The sequence below is a fragment of the Meleagris gallopavo genome, chromosome 21 (assembly GCF_905368555.1).
Source record: "Meleagris gallopavo chromosome 21, MGAL_WU_HG_1.1, whole genome shotgun sequence".
Taxonomy (NCBI): Eukaryota; Metazoa; Chordata; class Aves; order Galliformes; family Phasianidae; genus Meleagris; species Meleagris gallopavo.
In genome coordinates this window covers 5,277,777-5,298,059 of record NC_139424.1, presented here as the reverse complement: position 1 = coordinate 5,298,059, position 20,283 = coordinate 5,277,777, and the positions used below count along the sequence as shown (strand labels likewise).

Sequence of the window (20,283 nt, the reverse complement as noted above, 5' to 3'; positions counted from 1 at the left end):
GATTTATGTTAGATATTAGGTGGGAATTCTTTACTTAGGGCAGTGAGGCCCTGGCACTGCTGCCCAGAGCAGTGGGTGCCCCATCCCTGGAGGTGCCCAAGGCCATGGATGGGGCTCTGGGCAGCCTGAGCTGGTAGGGAGCATCCAGCCGTGGCAGGGCTTGGAACAGGGTGGGTTGTAAGATCCCTTCCAATCCAATCATTCTATGATTCTAGGACCCATTCAGACAAGCTATATCAGCAAACCTACTCACCACAGAATAGAGACCCATCCATCCAAGAGGCCATTGCACCCAAGCCATCCTTCTCCATGTGACTGGGAAATGGGTGCTGGTGGGATGAGCTGGGTCAGGGGCAGCATGGCACATCCCAGAGTGCTGAACTACTGCTGAGGTTTTGTGTCAGGACCAAAGTCCAGGGGGCTCAGTGGTCTCCCTTCCCTCCCCACCCCATAAAAGCACTTGGCCTTTGTCATTACAGCTCTGTCTGTGCTGATATTCATCGCGCTGGCTCTGAACGGCTTTGGTGGGATGTGCATGACCTTCACATCACTCACGGTAAGCAAAGAGTTAACACCTGACTCCTGATTTATTCCTTACCGTGGCTGGGAGCTGGGCTAGCAGGAAGGAGCAACGTGGATCTCTTGCCTGCAGCTTGATGAGCACGTGGGTTTGCTTGGTACAAAGGGTCAGTCACTCTTTTAGCTGAAGGACTGGGTGTTAGCTGGTTATTCCAAGGCTGCTTTTCCTTTACTTCCCCCCCTTCTTGCAGTGGGTTAGAAGCAGCTTCTTGCGAGTGCTTCTTGCATCCCTTCCCTAGGAGAATGGTGGTTCTTTGGCACAAAAGGGTGAAAGTCCCATCCAGGTTTCCTTAGAAATGCTGAGCCACCGAGTGAATTGGGCTCTGTCTGCCCAGCCACGTCAGTCAGCTCAGCCCATGGGTTGTGTCAGGAGCATCGGTCTACAACTGTCAGCTGTGTTTTGGGGTTCGTGTTGCCTGGAGATGGGAGCAGTATCGTTCTCCAAGTAGCTGCTTCATTTTCCACCTCATTACCTATGTCAATGAGGCTGAAAGAGGGCTGGGCAGAAAATCTCCTAGAAAACAGCCTGGGAAGCATTGGTTGAAAACTCTGATTTCAACTGCATTGCCTTGAGCTCTCTGTTAAAAGTTAAACTGCTAGTTAAGGTTACCTCTAATTTAACATGAGTTAGGTGCTGCCTGACCTCCTGAGACCTAAACCTGGCAGGGGCTGTTTGCAGATCCCTGGGTGCACTGTGATGTTGCTGCTTCTGTTGCTTTTGTATTCAAAGCTTTCAAAACTGTGTGCAGATGTCAGTCTCTTGGACGTATGTAATGTTCTTCACTGGAAGCCTTGGCCGTGCTCCCAGAGATCTGTGGGGCAAATGTCATCCTGCTTCAAATACAAGCAAGGAGGAGAGAAGCACATTGGTGCTACTGGGGGGAGAGGACAGAATTCCCATCTCATGGCTGCCAGCAGTGCTTCTTGTCTCTCTAGGTGGTTATTAATGGGTCACTGATTATTTTGGAGCCACTGGTGATGATGGGAGGGCAGGGCAGAGACTGGATGTGCTGTTCTGCGGCTGTTTAGCAGCAGCAGAAATAAACAAAGCCACTTATTAACACCCTCATTAATGAGCCAGTTTCTCAGCTCTGAGGAAGTACATCTGCGGGGAAAAAGGCGAAACCTTCCGAGAAATGATCCAAGTTGCTGTCACAAGCTGCTTTCCGTGATGATATGGGGCACTCCTGCAGGTCCCTTCCTGCTGTGACCTATAGGGATGGAGTGTGATGAGGGAGACACATGGGGACAGCAGGTTGCTGTGTAGAAGTGGCAATGAGCACACGTCAATGCCTGCTGCCAAGCAAGCTTGGGCTGGCTGATGCAGGTCGCAGCTGCTCGGTGTGCATGAGTCAAAGCAAGGTGACTTTGTCCTGCTAGCAACCTGGAGCACTCCAGGAAATGGGTGAAACACACTTGTGCTGTTCCCTGTCACCCCAGGGTGGTGAGTGGCTGGCATGTTCCATGTGTGCAGTGGTTGGGTGCTTTTTTGAGTGCTGGGGACTGGCCTGCATGGGCACGATGTGTTATGATGGAGAATCTGACCCTCTGTGCTCCTATAGGAATTGAGGGATAAATGGGATTGCTGAGGATTACAGCGTGGAACTGCAATCCATGATAGCTGTCTCTTGGGGTCGGAGGTGTTTTTGGTGCTGAGTCCCCAGGGTTTGCTGACAGCACGTGGCGTGCTGCAGGGCCGGGCTGCCGGCCGGGGAGGAGGGGGAGCCGTGATGTTCCTGCTTCTGGGAACAAGGTCAGGCTGTGCCTGCTGTTAAAATGCAGAGGGGAGCTTGCTGCCTCGTGACTTGCTCTTAGCCAATATACGGTGGAGATTGGAAATGGAAACAGATCCGTATTGGTGGCTCTGACAGCAACGCAGGAATCTGGCACTGGTTCTGCTCCGAAGCTATTCCATGCAAAGAAATAAACATGTGTGATAAATTACCACAAAGAGCCTTTTATAGATTGTTTTCTGTCCTGTTTTCCTTTCAAAGAATTGCAGCTGCTTTGCTCTCATTTCTGCTACAAACAGCGCCCTGTAGTCGGAGCGGGGGGGGCATCTCTGTGCAGGGAATCTGCTCTGCTCAGAAATATTAGCAGCATTTAGGGCTCTGTGATCTTTTGTTTGTTGGAGGACGGGAACAGGAGTCTCCATATGTGTAGGACAAAGCAGGCAGTTTGAGGCTTTCCTGGAGAACATGTTTTTATTGTCTGTATTATTTCCAAATATACCCCCTGATAGGGAAAACAAAGCTTAGCTTGAATGGAAATACCACTTCCAAGTCCAGTTCTCAGTCCCTTAATTTTTATTTATTGATATATATTTTTTTTCTTTCTTCTTCTGTTCTTTCAAACAGTCCCTGCAATAGGAGGGAAGCTGGCTTTGGTAATGCCACTGTGGTGTTTTTTGTGGTACTTTTTGTATAGGGAGTGTGTCCAGGGAAAAGATGAAAACATATAAAACTAATTAAAGGCCTTATTATAGGGCAAATGAGGAGAAGTCATGCAAGAGGAAACGAGGAAGTGATTTTTATCAGTTGAGGATTGCACACCTGTAGTAAAGGGCTCCAGGAAAAAACAGCTCCGGTGTGGCAAAATCAAGTCGGTGTCTTTCAGACAGGGCATGAAGTTAATTATACCTGGAGTGTTAATGACCTTTAAACAGAAGATGTAAGACATTTCTTCATGGTAGGTCTTCCAGAATTGAGACACTCATACCAGCATAGGCAGAAGTCAGTGGAGGAGTCAATTCTGGCCTGCAGGAATAAGGTCAGACTGAGGATCAGATCCTTCTGTTGGCAGAAGGCAAAGATCCTACTTGCACTGTGGTTTCTGTGTTTGTTTTCTTTCTTTATTTTCTCATCCCTAGGGTTCATGTTTTTCCAGTGCTCGCTGCTATGCTGGAAATCTGGCTTAGTAAATACTGCCTGTTATTTTAGTAGCTGGTCTTCAGCCTGGAGTCAGGCAGGCACTGCCAGTGCTAACGCTTGCAGGCTGAGGGATTTTCTGTCCAGACCCAGGCTGTTTTCCCTTCCCTCTGTCCCTTCAGCTCTCAGGTTTCCTTTCCTCCTGAGTGTTCGGTGTTAGCAGTTGCACTTGATAAGATCTTATCCAGCCCACTGAATCTCCTCTGTCCAATTTTCTTTAATCCGGCCACTTGCTTGCTGCCAAACAAGATTTTCCAAAGTCTCAAGCCTTTCTAGGACTTGTCCCCACCGAAGCAGAAGCAGATTTGGGTTTCCCAAAAGTAGCTGCTTGCTTTCAGGCTCACTCTGGTTCTCTGGTACCCCCAAAGCTGAAGGACCCACCTGGGAGCTGCTTATGAAAAAGGCTTTTTGTCATCTCTGAGACTTTGGGGAAGAGCAACCCGAGCCAAGAAGCAGCTGTGTTTGTGCAGCTCTCGCCCTGCTCACAGCTCTCCAGCAGCAGCAGCTGTTTGTTGTAATTTCTGGAGATTATTTTCGGTTTGGGGTATTCAAGATTATACAAACACCCTGCCTGCTGACAGTGGCCAGTCCCTGCAACCTGCAGATATTTATTTCATCCTGCAGATGCTCTTTTCTAGGATGGTTTTTTTTAGGCTAGCGCTTTCAGGGAGGGATTTCTATGCCTGGTAACAGACCTTCTGGATCCTTGGCCGCTTCCTGCCTGCAGCTCCCAAAAGCAGCCTGCTGGCAGCTCTCCCGGGTGCAGGGATGTGGGGATGGGTGTGGGGTTCCTTGCTGCAGAGAAGTGCAGCGTTTTCTGCCTCTGCCTGCCTGCTTGGGGCTCAGCGTCTGCTGCTGCTGTTCTCTGGCTGGGGTTATCCGAGGACCTGGAGGCTGTGCTGCATAGAAAGCTCCGCAGTGAGGCAGAGGGATGATAAACAGCCAGATGGATCCTCAAGTGTTCCTGCGCAGGAATACTTGTGCTGTAAACACGCCGGTCCCGCTGTGACACAAGCCTGATTCACTTGCCTTATATGTTGCTCCTGGAAAAGATGGATTTGTTTTCCAGCACCGAAATGAGAATGAGATGAGAGCATTTGCTTGCTCAGACTCGATCCAATATTCTCCAAATCATTTTGTTGTCTTGAAAACTGCTGTTTAGCTTTCAGTGCTTGAAGGCAGCTGCAGTGTCCTTGGAGACCCCCAAGGCTGACGTGGTAGTGATGCCTGAGTGGATTTGGGGACTCTGTGACCTGAAAGAGCAGGAAGGAAGCAACAAAATCTCACTTACACAGTCTGTCTGCATGGGGGAACCTGGCTGGCATTGGCAACGTAGCAGCAACACAGTTCGTGTTAGTTCCTATTCCTTCTTGTTATAGCAGGAGCTTTCCAGTCTACTGCAGAGATTATGTGCTGACCCAAGGTGTATAAACAAAGCTGGCAGCCCAAGGTGTGTTAGGCATTGTGCAGCTGTCACAGCCCATCTCTAGCAACTCTTGGCTAAAAGGAGAGTGATTGGCAGAGAACCTGAGCACGGATTTTTGGAGAGAAACAGAGGTGGTGGCTGTAGCCTTGGGGAAAGGAATCTTTAAGGAGAGCACAAGGACTGGAACAAAGGATCCTGTGCTAAAGGTGACCAATGCAAAGCATGCTGTCAGTCTGGAAGGAAGCAGTATTGTTAAGCACATAAGTCGTGGATTGTAGACATTCCCTGACACTGGAGATACCAATACAGCCTGCGGATCTTCATCCTGATGAGCTAAGCCATTCTTGATCAAAACTGCTTGTTTTTTTTTGGGTTCTGGTATCCAGAATTCTTAACTCTGAATGCCAGCATCTTCTCAAGAGGTTTCTCCCCTCCTTTCTTCCTCCCTTACCTGGTCAACAACCTGTTCCAACTGATTTTTCTGTCCCCAGCTGCCCAATATGTTTGGTGACCTCCGTTCCACGTTCATTGCTCTAATGATTGGCTCCTATGCTTCCTCTGCTGTGACCTTCCCGGGAATCAAGGTGAGTATGTGGGATTGTGACTCATTACCGGTTCTGTTTAGCTGGAGATTTGTACCATTTAGCAATGATGTCGAAAGAAAGAGGGATGAATTGTTAAAGCACTTTTTTAGAGATGTGCTTTTGCAAGATTCAGTTCCTGTCTATGTTTACAGATTTTCTGCTCTTACAGCCAAAATCATATTTCTTTCTGCTTTCTAGGTTATATATGACTTTGGGGTCTCCTTCATCCTTATTCTGCTCGTCTGGGCAAGCTGTGCAGGACTAGTTTTCCTCAACTGCTTCTTCAACTGGCCACTGGAGCCCTTCCCGGGACCAGAAGACATGGACTATACGTAAGCATCATCTAGATGAGCCCTGGGGGCTAACCTTCCTCACAGCCAATATAGAAGAGTGGGCAGGGAATTCCCTTACATGTTGCTTATTGCTGCCAGCTCTTCCGAGGGTGAGGATTTATGTCTCACATTAGCTTTATATCTTGACTGGTGAATATCTGTGAAAAGTTTTACCTTCCAAAGCATTGGAACCATGAAGGAGAATGATGTGCCTGTAACAATAAGCATTCCTATACTGACTTGTGCCAAAGTGGTCCAGGTACATCTGTCTGCTCTGGATCCAAATGACTTGTGGATTTGTAGGTGGAAACCTAGTGCCTTGCATCCCCCCACACCCTGATTCCCACAACTCTGCTTCCTCTAACTCCCACCCTGTGTTGCAGCCCTCGTTCTCTTTACTGCCCAACAGGGTGAAAATAAAGTTCAGCTGGCTGGGATTTGACCACAAAATCACTGGGAAGCAGTTCTACAAGCAAGTCACAACCGTGGGACGCCGACTGAGCGTGGGGAGCTCCATGAAGGGCCCCAAAGAGTCAGCAGCCTTGCAAGAGAACAACAAGCTCTGCCTGTCCACAGTGGACCTTGAAGTGAAGTGCCAGCCTGACAGCACAGGTGTGGTTCACCACGTGCCCTGGGGGATGCTGGTGCATGCAGGAGCTGGTGCTCTGCTCCAGGCCTGTTTACGTGAGACAGAGTGATACGCGTTCCGTATGTTGGCAGGGCCACATGCCAGGCACTGCTATATAGATTTCAGTTACACAAGGAATCCTGCTTGTGTACACCTGCTGAAGTATGCTGTTGCCAGGTGTGGATGACCACATGGGTAATGGTATGGCCATAGGGCAGCACATTTGGTCACTGCTGTCTCTTAGACTGGCTGCTGCCACCTTCCAGCCTTCCTTCCTCAGGGATATGGCAGAAGGAGGTGGCTTGAAGTTTCCTCTTGCTTTGCTCACCAGAATTGGGTGAGACTTACTTTGCCGCAGTTTGTGGTGACCAAACTCCTAGCATCTATCACTGTTCAGTAAGGAAGTTTGTAAGACAGCAGAACAGCTGCTCTCAGCAGATTTGGGGGCTGCCACTGGACCATGCTGGGATGATTGGCCAGAAGGTCTGCTAACCCAAGATCTGCAGCCTCTTCTGAAGTCATGCCTGTCTATAAGACCATGCTGCCTTTTTCAAATACTCTGTTTTTCCTTCTGTAGCTTCTCCTTCCTTCATGAAGAGTGTCTTCAGCCCCATCTTGTTGCTCAGCCTTATCACCATGTGTGTCACTCAGCTGCGGCTCATCTTCTACATGGGGGCCATGAACACCATCCTTGAGTTTCTGTCCGGAGATGAAAGCCAAGGTAGGGTGACTTGGAAGCCAAGTCAAGAAGGGTGACTTTAATCTGCTTCCTTGGAACTGGGTGCTGACCCAGACTTGATCCTTCCAAGAGGTCAGCATGACTGATTACTCAGCAAACACACCATGTACAGCAATTACTGGTGTGGCTGACTGATGGTGAGGTCCAGTGGAAGGCTGGAGGTGGCCCAGGACAGAGGGACAGTGAGGTGGACACTTGAATGTCAATCTAATTTTAGCCCAGCGTCTGTTAAATGCTATTCCATGATATTCCTTCCAATAGCTTGTTGAAAGTGGTCCTCTCAGGGTGGACTGTGGGTTTTTTATTTTTTTAATTGGGAAACCTATTTCGTCAGGTATTTGCTTTACTTATCCTAAGCAAACACAGCATACAGAGCAGCTGACTCTGTGACCATTGGCTGGGCTGGGTGTCTGGTCCCAGCAGCAGGGTGGGAGAAGTGAAGTCATGGCTGTTTTGTGCAGCCTGTGTGTGTGGGGAGGCTCAGGGGCGCTCACTGTGCTGGACTTGTATTTATAGCTCTGATTCAGTACATGGAGCAAACAGGAAAGAGTACATTAGTTGACTGTTGTTGGAAATACAGAGGATTGCAAAACAAGACTTAGCTTTTTTCTTTTTTTCTTTTTTTTTTTTTTTGTCCTTTGTAGTAAGATCCAGTTTGAACTTGTTAAATCTGGATTGCATGAAGCTGATAAATCAAGAGGCACTCCTCTGAAAACAGGAGTGAGCTCTGGGGGAGGGAAGGAAACTCCAAGCCCTGGCATTCCCTGAATTGCTTTGTTTGAGCATTTGACAGCCTGCAGCATTCAGCTCTTTATCTCCTGGCTCAAGAGCCAGTTTAGGCATTAAACAGTAAACAGGACAAACTTCATGCTGCCTACCTTTCTCAGCACAGCTCAGTTTTCTGCTTACCTTGTAATTCTTGTACTGTGATTTTTTTTTTCCTTTTTATTTTTTTTTCCTCTGGTTTGCTCTGTTTATTTCCTCTCCCTCTTCCCAGTATTTTAAGATTAATATCAATTTATGCTGCCAATTCTGTTTCAATCAAGTTCTATGCTTTAAAAAAAGAACTTGTGTCTATTGGGTGAATTGTCCTTTTATGCCACCTTAAAGATTTCTTCCCATTCTCTCCCTCCTCCCCCAAATGCAGCCTGGGCTTGCAGTGCAATCCACTGTCTTGGTGTTTCCATGGCACCAGCAAAACAGTGGTTTTGTCTGATCACAGCAGTGTCAGGCGTGCAGATCTCTAGAAATGTAATTCATGCCCATCAGGAGAGGATGGGATGCTGCTCCTTCGGATTCCTTGTTTGTGCACTGTTTACTTGTTTGCTCAGAGAGCTCCCCCCACCTGCAATACTCAGCAAGGGGAGAAAAGAACTGACAGTGTTGTTATGGTCAAAGAAAACTGAAATATACCCAGGAGAGAAGGATTTAAGGGCAATCAGAGAGCATGAAGTCTTGAAGCTGCAGTGAAGCACTGTGTTATTGGAAGTCCTGCTTCCTGTGCATCTCATGTTGTGAAACACTGAGGTGGAAAAGCAGTCAGTGTGTGGCTCCTTGTCTTCTGGAAACCCTCAAAAGGTGGAGGGGAGAAGCCAGAGAACACAGAAGCTCTCTAAACAACCACATAACTGTACCATGGGAAGGCAGGAGAGAGGAGACCTGTTGTGTTTGAGACTTTTAATTTGGCTTTGTCTTTCATAAATTGTCACCTCGCTTCCAAATCTGGTTGTACTGGGAGACCTTGGGAAGAACCAGGACAGGCTGGAAAACTTGGCTGTATTCCTCAGGGCAGTTTGACGTAATGACTTATAGAACAGTGGGTATAAAGGGTTGTGCCCACGTCTGCAAGCCTTTCTGTTTGCTCTGCTTCTGCTGTAGCTGCTGGTGTTTGCTTCATATTCTTTCCTCCTTAGGAAGTGACAGTTTTTATGATAGATAAATTGAGGAGATTGTTCCTATAGGACCTCTCCTCTTGCTGTCCCCATAAACTTCGTTCCCTGCTTGAAGCTGGCTTCTGCTCCCAGAGTTTAGAGCCTAAGATTAAGTGTTCAGAGTAGCACAGAGAAACAAAACTTGACAGCATGGCTTGCTTCTTACCCTCTGTTAAAAAATAACCACGCAAGAGCAAATCAGCTTTGGGAGTGTTTGTAGAGGGCGATGCCACCTGTTTCTTTTGGCTCCAGCAGATGGGATATGGGGCCACGTCAGGGCTTGCTTGTGCAGAGGTAATGGGGGCAGGAATGTGAGTTCAGAGGCTGGAGCTGGAAGTTCCTCTTAGTTTCCCAGCCAGCAACTGGAGCCAGGAAGGGATCATCTGGTGCCATGCCTGGGCACTACGAGGCAGCCCTGCTGGGGTTTGCTATGACTGCATAGGAGAGGAAGGCTTCTTGGAAACCTCTCTCCCAATACCACCTTGATTTTTGGTATAAGTCATGGCTGTACTGTTTTGAGAGCCCCAAGCGATGCACTGGGAGGGATAAACTAAAATTCTTCTTGGCTGCTTTTGCTTACAGTGCTGTAACTCATGAGCGCTCTGTGCTGAGATAGTCAGTTTTGGAATCACATCCTTATTTCAGAGCTGTGGTACAGTGACTCACCAGCCCTTCTGTGTGATGCCTGCAGATCCATCATGTGCAGAGAGGAAGTGGGAAAAGCATTGTGGGGTGGGGGAACTGTCTGATAACAGAAGGGGAGAGGTTTCTTCTAAGTCTGCTGGCATCAACTTTCCCCTAGAGAGCCATGTAGACACTATTCCTATGTTTAATACGCAGGGAATTGTTACCAGTTTGAAATTTTAATGATTGCTCACAGATGCTGTGTTACTTGCTGCTGATTTCCCCCCCATAGAGGCACTTCCTAACTAATCCATTCTTCACAAAATGGCATAGATTTCACCTTCCCAGCATGGCTTGTCCTTGCATCTTCTGCAGATCAGAAGCTCCAGCATCTGGAGATCCCTGCCAGGCAGCAGAGGAGATGACTAAGGCAGGGATGCTGTGCAGGATGCATCACTTGCAGAACTTTCCCTGCTGCTCCTAGCCAGCAGAAACCTCACTGGCCCAAGGCAGTTTTTTGGGTGCCCCTGCTGGTCCTGCCTGCTGTTGGGCTGATGCTCCTCTAACAATACAACAGAAGGAGGACTTCTGCATCCCAGCTGCTTTCAGCCCTGCAGGTTAATCTGCAAGTACACGGAATCTGGGCTTCTAATAGGAAAGGTGAACAGCGAGGAGGAAGTTTTTGTCCTTTTTGTTTTTCCTGCCAATGTTTATCCCTTGAACTGACACCCTTAGCATCTTTTCTTTATTTTTTTTTTTCCTGCAGTGAGTCTTTACACTTCCATTTTTGGGGTACTGCAACTGCTGTGCCTGCTGACAGCGCCTGTGATTGGGTACATCATGGACTGGAGGCTGAAAGAATGCGATGATGGCTCTGAAGATAACGAGGAGAGCAACGCTGAGCAGTGAGTAGTGTGCACCACGCAGGGCATGCAGCCATGTAGTAGGCCTCTTCTTCTGATGATATATAGAAGACTGAAAAGGATATTGGTTCACCACTATAGAAAAGAAAGCTTGAAGGAAGACTTGATAATTGCAAGGAAGAAGGGATTGCATCTTCCATGTTTGCTAAGATCAGTTAAGAGGAGCAAATCTAAATTGTAGCACAGCGACTCAGACTTTCATTCTAGTATGACAGCAGCAGCACTGAAATAATCGCCATTTGTTCCTTACTTTTCACCGATGGAGATCCCTTCATCTCCATAGCCAGACCTCTAGACAAAGTGGTTTAGATAGTTGATATGACATGCGGAGAATCTTGCTGTGAGTTTCAGCAGCTGCTGAAAGTGCTTTTCCTAATGTAGGTTTTGTTATCTTTCCAGAGGCGACAAGAAAAAGAAAAAACGTGATCGTCAGATCCAGAAAATCACCAACGCCACCAATGCCTTTGCATTCACAAATGTCCTGCTGGTTGGATTTGGAGTCACCTGTCTCATTCCCAATCTACCGCTGCAGGTGAATAGGTCTCAAATGGAGGTGTGCTGGAGGGGCTGGTGGCATGGGTCCAAATGCCAGGCACAGCGATGCTGGGACAGCTGGCAAACCAGCAGAACCAGCTGATGGCAGGAGGGTGTTCTGGCATTGCTGGGAGATCTCTGTGCTGCTGTAGGAACCCCAGCCTTAAAGCTGAAACAAATAGTACCATTCAGTTTGCACGTTGTGAGATAACTACATTTGCTTCTCTAGGTTAAAATGGCAGAGTTGATCTGTGGTTTATACATAGAGTTTGTGCAGCTGAGCTCTGTAACTGCACATACTTCCCTATTGAGGTGCTCTTAGCAGTGCCTATGCTTTTGACCTGGACTTGATTTAAGCTGCTGACTGTGACGCCAGTATATACAGCAGGTTATTTCTGCATCAAATGCTATGCCCAATGGTACCTGTGGGATTATAAACCTGTTATAATATTTATTTTGTGACACCACCTGCTTTTGGCAGATGAGTTCAGTGATTATTTTTTTTTTATACTATCCTTAGACGTACCCTGGTGACATAGGCAAACAGATGTCATTTGTTCATATTTGCATATTGTCTGCAATAACTTGTGGAAATTTAACTAAATTGGACACAAGTTCAAAAAGAGAATGTTGTGACACTTGCTACTGTTTCCTGGGTATGTGTCTTTGCAACAGTGCCATCTACAAAAGGGAGAGGTCTTATGCTCTCTGAGGTTAACTATACATGACATGTCAGCAAGTAAGGAAAAACACTGCTTTTAGAGATGAATACAAGTTATTTCCTTGTGCCTGTCTTCAGGTTTGGGCTCTGGGCTGCTTAGGTCTGCCTATGTACTAGAAAGGAGAGCAGCTTTTAGGAATGGCTGTGTGTTGGGGTCTGATACCCCTTGGCATCTAGCACTTGACATTTTATTCTTCTCTTTGCAGATTCTTTCCTTCATATTGCACACGATTGTGAGAGGATTTATCCACTCAGCAGTGGGAGGCCTCTATGCAGCTGTGTAAGTCTCTGCTTACCTATAACATGAGGCTGGACAGATAAACTAGTTTGAGGTGATAAAAAGTCCTGGTGAGAGGAGATCGGGAATTGAAGTCTGTCAGAGGGGAAAAATAATGCAGTTTTCATTCCCTGTCCCTGCTGGGCATGATAGTAGCTGGACGGAAGTCCTGGCTGATACATTCCTTCTTTGGAAACTGATAACCCCTTTGGCATAACTACTGCCAGGACAAGAGGCATAACTTATCAGTTGTGCAGGTGACACTAGGCATTGGCACTATGGTTATATAGTAAGAGCTCAAGGCTTTTTTTTATTATAATGGGTAGCTATGTGTATGTGTCTGGGTAAAACATTGTAAAACATTAACATAATTGAGCATATTGCTGCTGGTCTGCTCTGAAATTGCACTGGTAAAGCATTGCCCAATTAGTGAGGCATACTCCCTTTCCCAGGTGGATCATCCATCCTGCTTCCAACTGATCAAAGCTATCGATAGCTGGATCTAAATACTCTCTTCTTTAGTAAGCAATGTTTTTCAGTCTGAAAACAGATCTGCCTCTCTGTCCTGAGCTGCTGGGCAGAGAACAGGAAGAAACTGTTGGCTTTCAGAGGATCACAGACTGGTTGAGGTGGAAAGGACCTCTCAATACCATCTAATCCAACCACCTGCTCAAGCAGGGTCAGCTAGAGCAGGTTGTCCAGTCCTGTGTCCACTTGGGTTTTGAATATCTCCATGGATGGAAGCTCCCCAGACTCCTTCTGTGAAAGGCTTTGGTCTCAATGCCTGTGTATTCCAAATTCAAAAACCCATCTCAGACATTAAATCAAAAACATACAAACTTTTGGTTCTATGGTAGCTGGAAGCAAAATGTTTTTGTCCCCATTGTGGTAAATGTCTGTTGTTGTAGATATCAGCTTGTTTATAAGCTAAACCTCTCTCACCATTGCAGCTCTTTCCAACTTCTTTATTTTTGGTTTCAATTTGACTTATTTGAATATTGGAAAATTTTAATTGGCTTTTTTCCTTCCAACCTGACTTTTTCTAAACACTGTTCAGTTGTGAAAAGAGACAGATGTTAGACTGCCCTTAAGATTTATTTTTCCATTAGTAGTATCTGATATTCAGCACTTTCCAATGAGCAGTGTTGTTTAATTTGACATGGGATCAGACTTGTCCTCTAAAAAGGAAAACACACACTAACCTGTTGTGCAGGTTTCACTCACTTCTAAATGGAGCGAATTGCTGTGGCCAGATGAGAATGATTGCATAGCTGCTAGTGCTGTCATCTGGATAAAGAGGCCCTGCTTTTTAACTAGTAAATGTCAACACTCTTTTCCCTTTGCAACAGGAGTAGTTGTATAAGCACTTCCATCTGTCTTACAGTACAACAAAACAAGTGCTAGATCTGGTATTTCTTAAGTTTTTGAATTCAGGATGAGATCAGACATCTGTTCCATCACTAGGTGTGCTCTGATCTAGAGAGCACTGTGCTCACCACCACATATAACTGAAATCTCTAGAATAAAAGGTAGCTGTACATAAGTTCAGGAGAGAAAAGTTCTTCATATTATGCCTCTCTTGGGACTGTATTCTATTGTGCTAATCTACTGGGAGTGCAACCTGAGCTGGGTGTTGTGAACAGTCAAGGTGACATATAATAATGCTATTGCTTTTTCTGTTGACAGATACCCCTCTACTCAGTTTGGTAGCTTGACAGGCTTGCAGTCGTTGATCAGTGCCCTTTTTGCCCTTCTGCAGCAGCCTCTGTTTATGGCATTAACAGGACCTCTGGAAGGAGACCCTCTCTGGGCAAGTTATTCTCAAATATAATACACAGGTTCAGTGGTGAAGATGATTTGGGTTCATTTCTTTGAAAACAAAAACACCCCTGTGCGTGGACCAAGGTTATAAACAGCAGGGAGTGTACGTGTCTCTCAGTCTGCTGTTACCTTGGTGGTGTCCAAGAGACCCTTTTCTGTGTGAGTAATGAGGCCCTGGGAGGGAATGGCATTAACCCTTCACTGGTGTGTGGGAAGGGAGAAGGCTGCTGTTTATTTCCTCGCAAACAATTTGCACAGATTTTGAGGTCAAAATCTGTAAGGTAAAAATGAGTTAATTTGTCCTGCCCTCAAATGCAGTAGAAATTCACTATTCTCTTGATAACAATAAACTCTAATGATCAGTAAATTTTGACTTGTTGATGCTAATGTTGGGAAAGCCAAGTGGCTTTTGAGGGTAGGACAAATGTGTGATGTATTGTTGAGAGTCTGGGCAGCTCACTGACACTGTAATGTGTCAATTTTCTGAAAGGTCTTGATCTCTAGGCTGCATGTGCCTACATCTGCTCTCCAGCAACACATGGCACAGTGCTGCTGGTGGAAAAGAAATGCACCTTGAACATCCCTACCTTGTTGTGTGCAACAAGAGACTCTTGCAGCCGAGATCTAGAGCAACGAACTCTTGCATTATTTAATCTATATGCATGGTGCTTTGGGCACCGGAGTATAAATAAAAATACAAAGGATGTTGTTGCCAATACAGAGAGCAGGGCGTCTCCTGGTTTGCCTGTAGCTGAGTGACGTGAGCTGGGTTTTGACCAACTGGGCATGAGTGACTTGGTTGTTGTTGTTTTAACCTGCCTGTTTTGTCTATCTTCCTGCAGGTGAACGTTGGCTTGCTTGGTTTGAGCTTACTGGGTTTCTGCCTTCCAATCTACCTGGTCTGCTACAGACGCAGGCTAGAAAGAGAAAGAAAACAGAAGATTGAAGATTCCAAACTCTTCCTCAAAATCAATGGCACTCCCAATGAGGAAGCCTTTGTTTAAACTGGTGCTTCAAATGCAATCTCCCCTGTACAGGTTCCTACCATATCCGTGGGTTCTACCTGTGGTGTAAGCCAGGCTTTTTCTCTCCTGGCTCTGTTCATCACTGGAGTGAGGGCTGGACATCATGACTGAGCTTTCCTCAGATATATGGCAGGAGGAGACTTCACACTCCTTACTCCAGAACATACGACTTTTTATAAAGGCCACACAGATATTGTCTTAAATTATTCCCTGATCACACTCTTCAGCTGCAGAGGCTCTGCATAGGAAACTGAGAAGGAAGAGATGGATGGGGGAAGAGGGAAGAAAGACCTTAATTTGAATTTGCAAATGTAACATGCTGTTCTCTCTCCTCTTCTCCCAACCTTGGCTGACTGTCTCAGATGTAAGTTGCACTCTCCTCTTTTCATTGAGGCTTCATAATGGTCTTTCTGCTTGATATGTAGCTGGACTCAGCAGTTTTACTGCCTATCCAGAGATATCTCAGACTGTTTCTGAGGCAGGGAAGAGGATTTATTCCTTCGTATGTAAGCACGGCTTCAGTGTATTGCTAAACGTTGGCTGCTAGCACTGACAGCTCGCAAATGTTTTATTACTACAATGACACAGACTGTGAGCAATGGATCTGCCTTCCACACAGAAATGAAGAGCCTACTGAACTGTTCTTGGTCCTACACCAAGCCTTCAAAGGCTGGTATTCCTCTCTTCTCGGCCTGTAAGCCACCTGTACATGTTGTAAACTGCTTGCAGTCCTGGAACTGTTGAGATAGGAACTGGATCTTGTTTACCGATGAAGTGCTTTTGAGACTTGTTGCCTTTTGCCTCTTCCTCCCTCCAACGTGACCTTGGGAGGGGAGCAGCAGGGTGTATTTACTAAAGTGGAGAAGCTTCTTGAAGCTGGTTCTGGGGCTCCAAATACCTTGGTGTTCACTTGTCGTAAGCTGACTTCTTGTTGAAAAGAGTCAAGAGTGCAGAACACTCCTTGTGTTTGGTAACTGGATCCTGTGGATGTATGGCAGGGTGATGTGGCAAAGTAATTCTTCCTCTAGCCATAGCTTATCTACTTTGTTCTGACACAGGCTCCAAGCTGCTGAACACCAGGTTACTCTGACTGACCAAAAAGCTGCTGGTTTGGCCGTATTAAAAGCCTTCTGTGTTGTCGGTGCTTTGTCTGGACAGAGTACGTGGTGACTGATTGTATGGTGAAGCTGACTTGGAGAGCAATACATGTGGGTAAAGGTGCCCCAGGGCCTATCCGCCATAGAAGGAATACAAAGGGAATTCTTAACCCACTTATTTTTATAATGGTTTTCCTAGGCCTTGCCTAAAGTAGACATTCCCCCCTTTCACCTTCTCCTCGAGGTCAGCAGCTCAGCCTCTGTATCTTGTGACTCATGTCAGCCACCACACGTTGTGTGCAGCACTGCAGTGGCTGAACTAGTGACTGCAGGGAGGTTGGCGGGGAGAAATAAATCAATTATGAAGATGGAGTGTCTTCTGAACTGCCAACTCCGGGTTACCGGGATGATGGGCTGTGTGGGACGGCAGCGCCATCTTGAGTTGCTGCCCTTGGCACCCGGTGGCAGTTCAGTTGGTGCTCCACTCACGGTACCTTTTAGTCTCCAATAACTTATTTGGAAATGAATTGCCACTTGAACATTTTACACATCTGTGGATTTTTTTTTTTAACATGTTGCCTTTATTAAATGCGTTTGTTCCAAGGCAGCCTTATTGCCTGCTGTCAACACTATGCTGTTCTGAAGATTTTCATTTTTCTGTTTGGCCTCTAGCTTTGGTGATGATTTGCCCACGTTCCCAGCTTTACATCCTTTGTGTTGAGTGATGATGGAGGCAGCCTTTTAGTTTGATTTTTCTCTTCTCCTGGTACAAGTCTAGAGACCCACCAGCACTAGTACAGCTTTGCTAGATTTCCAGAAGGTTTTTGCAGGTTTCTGCATTCTATATTGTTACACTTCTTCTGAAACCGTGGAAAAGATTTCTACTTTTGCTCCAAGATATTTTACATGACAATGACATTACGTATCTTTTTTTTCAATGAGCTCTCAGACAGGTGAGCGATTCTGAGCCGCATCCCTAAGTAGACTGATTGGAAGGACGGCTGTGTGCTAACTCAGCAGCACCTCTGTTTCAAAATAGTGAACGTGATATCGTCCTCTTCCACTTGAATTCCTGACATAAATGCCTCTGCAAAATAGAGAAGTACAGAGAGTGACACATTTTCATGAGGGCACAGTGGAGATGCAGCTGCCTTTGAAGTGCGTGTAGCTAAATTAAACAAAGCACCCTTTTATTCCTGCCATCTACCTCCCTACTGCAGTTCTCAGTTCCTGCCCTTTATTAGGGAAACTGTCTAATCTGATATTGTTTCATCTGATAAAACATTGGGTATATATGGTTGTTGTCTCTGCCGATATGTCACAGTGTGTAGAAGCTGCCGGTCAGCTGTGAAGAATAGAGCTCATGCCTTTTGAGTCATGTGTTTTTTAGGCTGTGTTTTAGACTAAGAGTAAAGTGTGCCTTTGGCTTGCAGTTTTAAGGACAGGTGGGTACACAATGAATTTTAGTTGTTTAGGGTTAAGCAGACTAATGGGAGTGCTTTGTCACAGCAGCCCAAAGTCGATCGCTGAAATTTATTGCTGTAGAACGTGATAGAGAACAGATTATTATTGCTATTATTTAAACACAAGGGACTCGTTAAACAATGGCTTGATGCATCCAATAACTCAGGGAGATTTTAGTTGCTGTAAATAAGAAAGTTACACCAAGAAAAGATTAATCTTTTTCTCCACACTCCATCTCCAAGAATATGTTATCAAAGATTGAGGAAAATATACGCTGGGCTGGGTAGAATGCTGATCTGACCTCGTGGAGTTTGACTCTGACAATTGTGAACTAAACTAATTTTAAAATCAGTCTCAAACTTACCTATCTACAAATCTGTATCTGCATGTGAGATGTGCACCAACTGTGCTAATTCTGACATAATTGCTTAAATGCTGAACCTTATGTAGGCATGGGCTCTAAGAAGATGAAGTATTCTGGCTTCAGCCTTTTCTAAACATTGCCTTGGATGCTACAGAAACAAACACTGTTGAGATGGTCCTGTTAAGTATGATTGTTCAGGAGTAGTTTGCCTTGTTCTTTGATGCTTGTGGAAATGTAACTACGAATTCCTTACATTTGGAATGGCAAACAGCATCGCTGCTGCCTAGCCAAGTGATGCAGGACTAAGAAAATTCCCAGTGCACTTCTTGGTGTGCATGAGCCACCCATGTTGAAAAAAAAAAAAATAAATAAATAAAAGGACAACCAAATCCTGGAGAGACACATTAATTAGATCAATGCATTTACCTGTAATTCCCCAATACATATCAATATGTGTTATTCCTAAAGGCTAGAATGCCTTGTTGAATAGGCATCCAACCTATTCATAGGAATAGGTTGTTTGTTTAATTGTTTTTGTTTTTTTTCTTCACCTCACTTATATCAGAAATGTGAAGGAATGGTCCTGGGAAAAGCTTCATCTTCTCAGCAGAAGCATCCCCATGTGAATGTACTGAAGTAGAAACATGATCTGTGGGTGCCTGCTGTTTGTAGGAGCCTTCCATCAGGGATGTTACTGCGTGGAGGTGGTGGCACCTATAAATGCCACTTCACTTACCCCTGGTCTCTGGAAACTCTCATGCATTTAATGTTTGGGTTTTGTTTGTTTTGTTTGTTTGTTTTTTAAGAGAAACTGAATGGGGATGGAAGGATAATAGATTTTTTCCTTCCCCTAATTTGTCGGTACCTAAGCTTCATCAAGAGTCTTCACAGTTGTAATGCAACAATGATATTGCAAAGAAAACCTGTGCCGTTTTTTCTTATTTGGAGACCTGTAACAGCATCCATTGTCACAGTATCTGGATCCTGAAGATGTAACTGGATATGAATATATACAAAAATAAGAGAGAATATCTTGCTGACAGTCCAACTTAACAGCAAAGCTACAGCAACAAATGTAATATTCAGCTCTCATAACAAAGCCCAGCAAATATCCTCTGTCTGCAAAGGAAACGTAGGATAATAAGATTTCTTTTCTTTTTTTTCTTTTCTTTTGGTTTAAAAAAAAAAAAGACAGTAAATCACTAAAATGTTTGCAAGTAGGAGATTTCCCTCTTGACAGCTGATGGATTTGGGAAATATGTCGTAAAATATAAAGCAGATACTGCAGGGGAAAAAGAATGGCATCTTAAAATCTGCAAGTTCTGTTGTTTTGTTGTTCCCTTTTGTTGTGTGGTTTTTTTTTTCAAATGTTATTTTCCTGCATCTGCAGAGCTTTTGCTATTCCCCTACCTCTTTGTTCAGAAATGCATAGTTCTGCATAATACAAGCAAATATCACACTAGAATTCCAGAAAACAATAGAAATAAAGCCACTCTGGATAACATTTCACCATGATCACATTTGGAAATAGCTCAAACAGTGCCGTGTTCTGTAGGTGCAGTCTGTCATGTTAACTGTAACTCCACAGCTCCTTATTTTTCTACCTGTGCAGCTCTGCCTGTCATGCAATCTGTTTTTATCAGGTGTGCTGTGCTCCATGCTGTCATCCTCCTCTTCCTCATGCCTGCCACTCCCTTATTACTCCTGAAATAACCCAATTATTCAGAACCCTCCTCCTGTTGCCAAGATTTTGGTTTCATAGCGTGTTCGTCAACACTGAGATGTAAGCACTCTGTGGCAGGCCGGTGTCACCTTTTACGTGTCTGTAAGGTGATGTGCGTTCTCACAGTGCTATCTACAAATAAATATGGTGTTAAGTTAATCGTTAGTTTTCCTTCTGAGGCTGAGCATCGTGAAAGCATCTCTTGCTTCCTAACAAGACTATGAAAGCATGAGCACTTCATGTGGTGCCATCTGCCAAATTGCTCGGTTGCCCTCTGAACGTTTCCTTGTGCTTTTCTTCTCTGGGTGGGAACTAACAGCAGGATTTCAATCTGAGAGAAGAAAATCTTACCCTTTAATCATTTTTAGTAATTGTTAATTATTTTGCCAGCAGGTTGAGAAAGAGATCGGTGTTTATCAGACAGGGTGAGCTGGTATTGAGGGGTGGAAGATGAACGTGTATGGGTTGAATATGTATGGAAAGATGAACACCTCCATAGGATTGAGGCTCTGGAGTGTGTCCAAAGAGGGGCAATGGGGCTGTGAGGGGTCTGGAGCACAAGTC

The 20,283-nt window shown here is 45.4% G+C and overlaps 1 protein-coding gene across 2 annotated transcripts in view; it reads left to right on the top strand.

The window, feature by feature from the left end:
• Positions 1–19,878, top strand: part of SLC43A2 (solute carrier family 43 member 2) — a 29,391-nt gene extending 9,513 nt beyond the window's left edge. For both annotated transcript variants that reach the window (XM_085240628.1, XM_031556400.2), the window contains exons 5-14: positions 480–556; positions 5,424–5,516; positions 5,715–5,848; positions 6,258–6,460; positions 7,054–7,197; positions 10,537–10,675; positions 11,093–11,225; positions 12,155–12,228; positions 13,912–14,035; positions 14,889–19,878. In XM_085240628.1, the coding sequence (XP_085096754.1) occupies positions 480–556; positions 5,424–5,516; positions 5,715–5,848; positions 6,258–6,460; positions 7,054–7,197; positions 10,537–10,675; positions 11,093–11,225; positions 12,155–12,228; positions 13,912–14,035; positions 14,889–15,050 (1,283 nt within the window). In that variant the 3' untranslated portion in view covers positions 15,051–19,878. The remainder of the gene's footprint in view (positions 1–479; positions 557–5,423; positions 5,517–5,714; positions 5,849–6,257; positions 6,461–7,053; positions 7,198–10,536; positions 10,676–11,092; positions 11,226–12,154; positions 12,229–13,911; positions 14,036–14,888) is intronic.
• Positions 19,879–20,283: the final 405 nt, after the last annotated feature.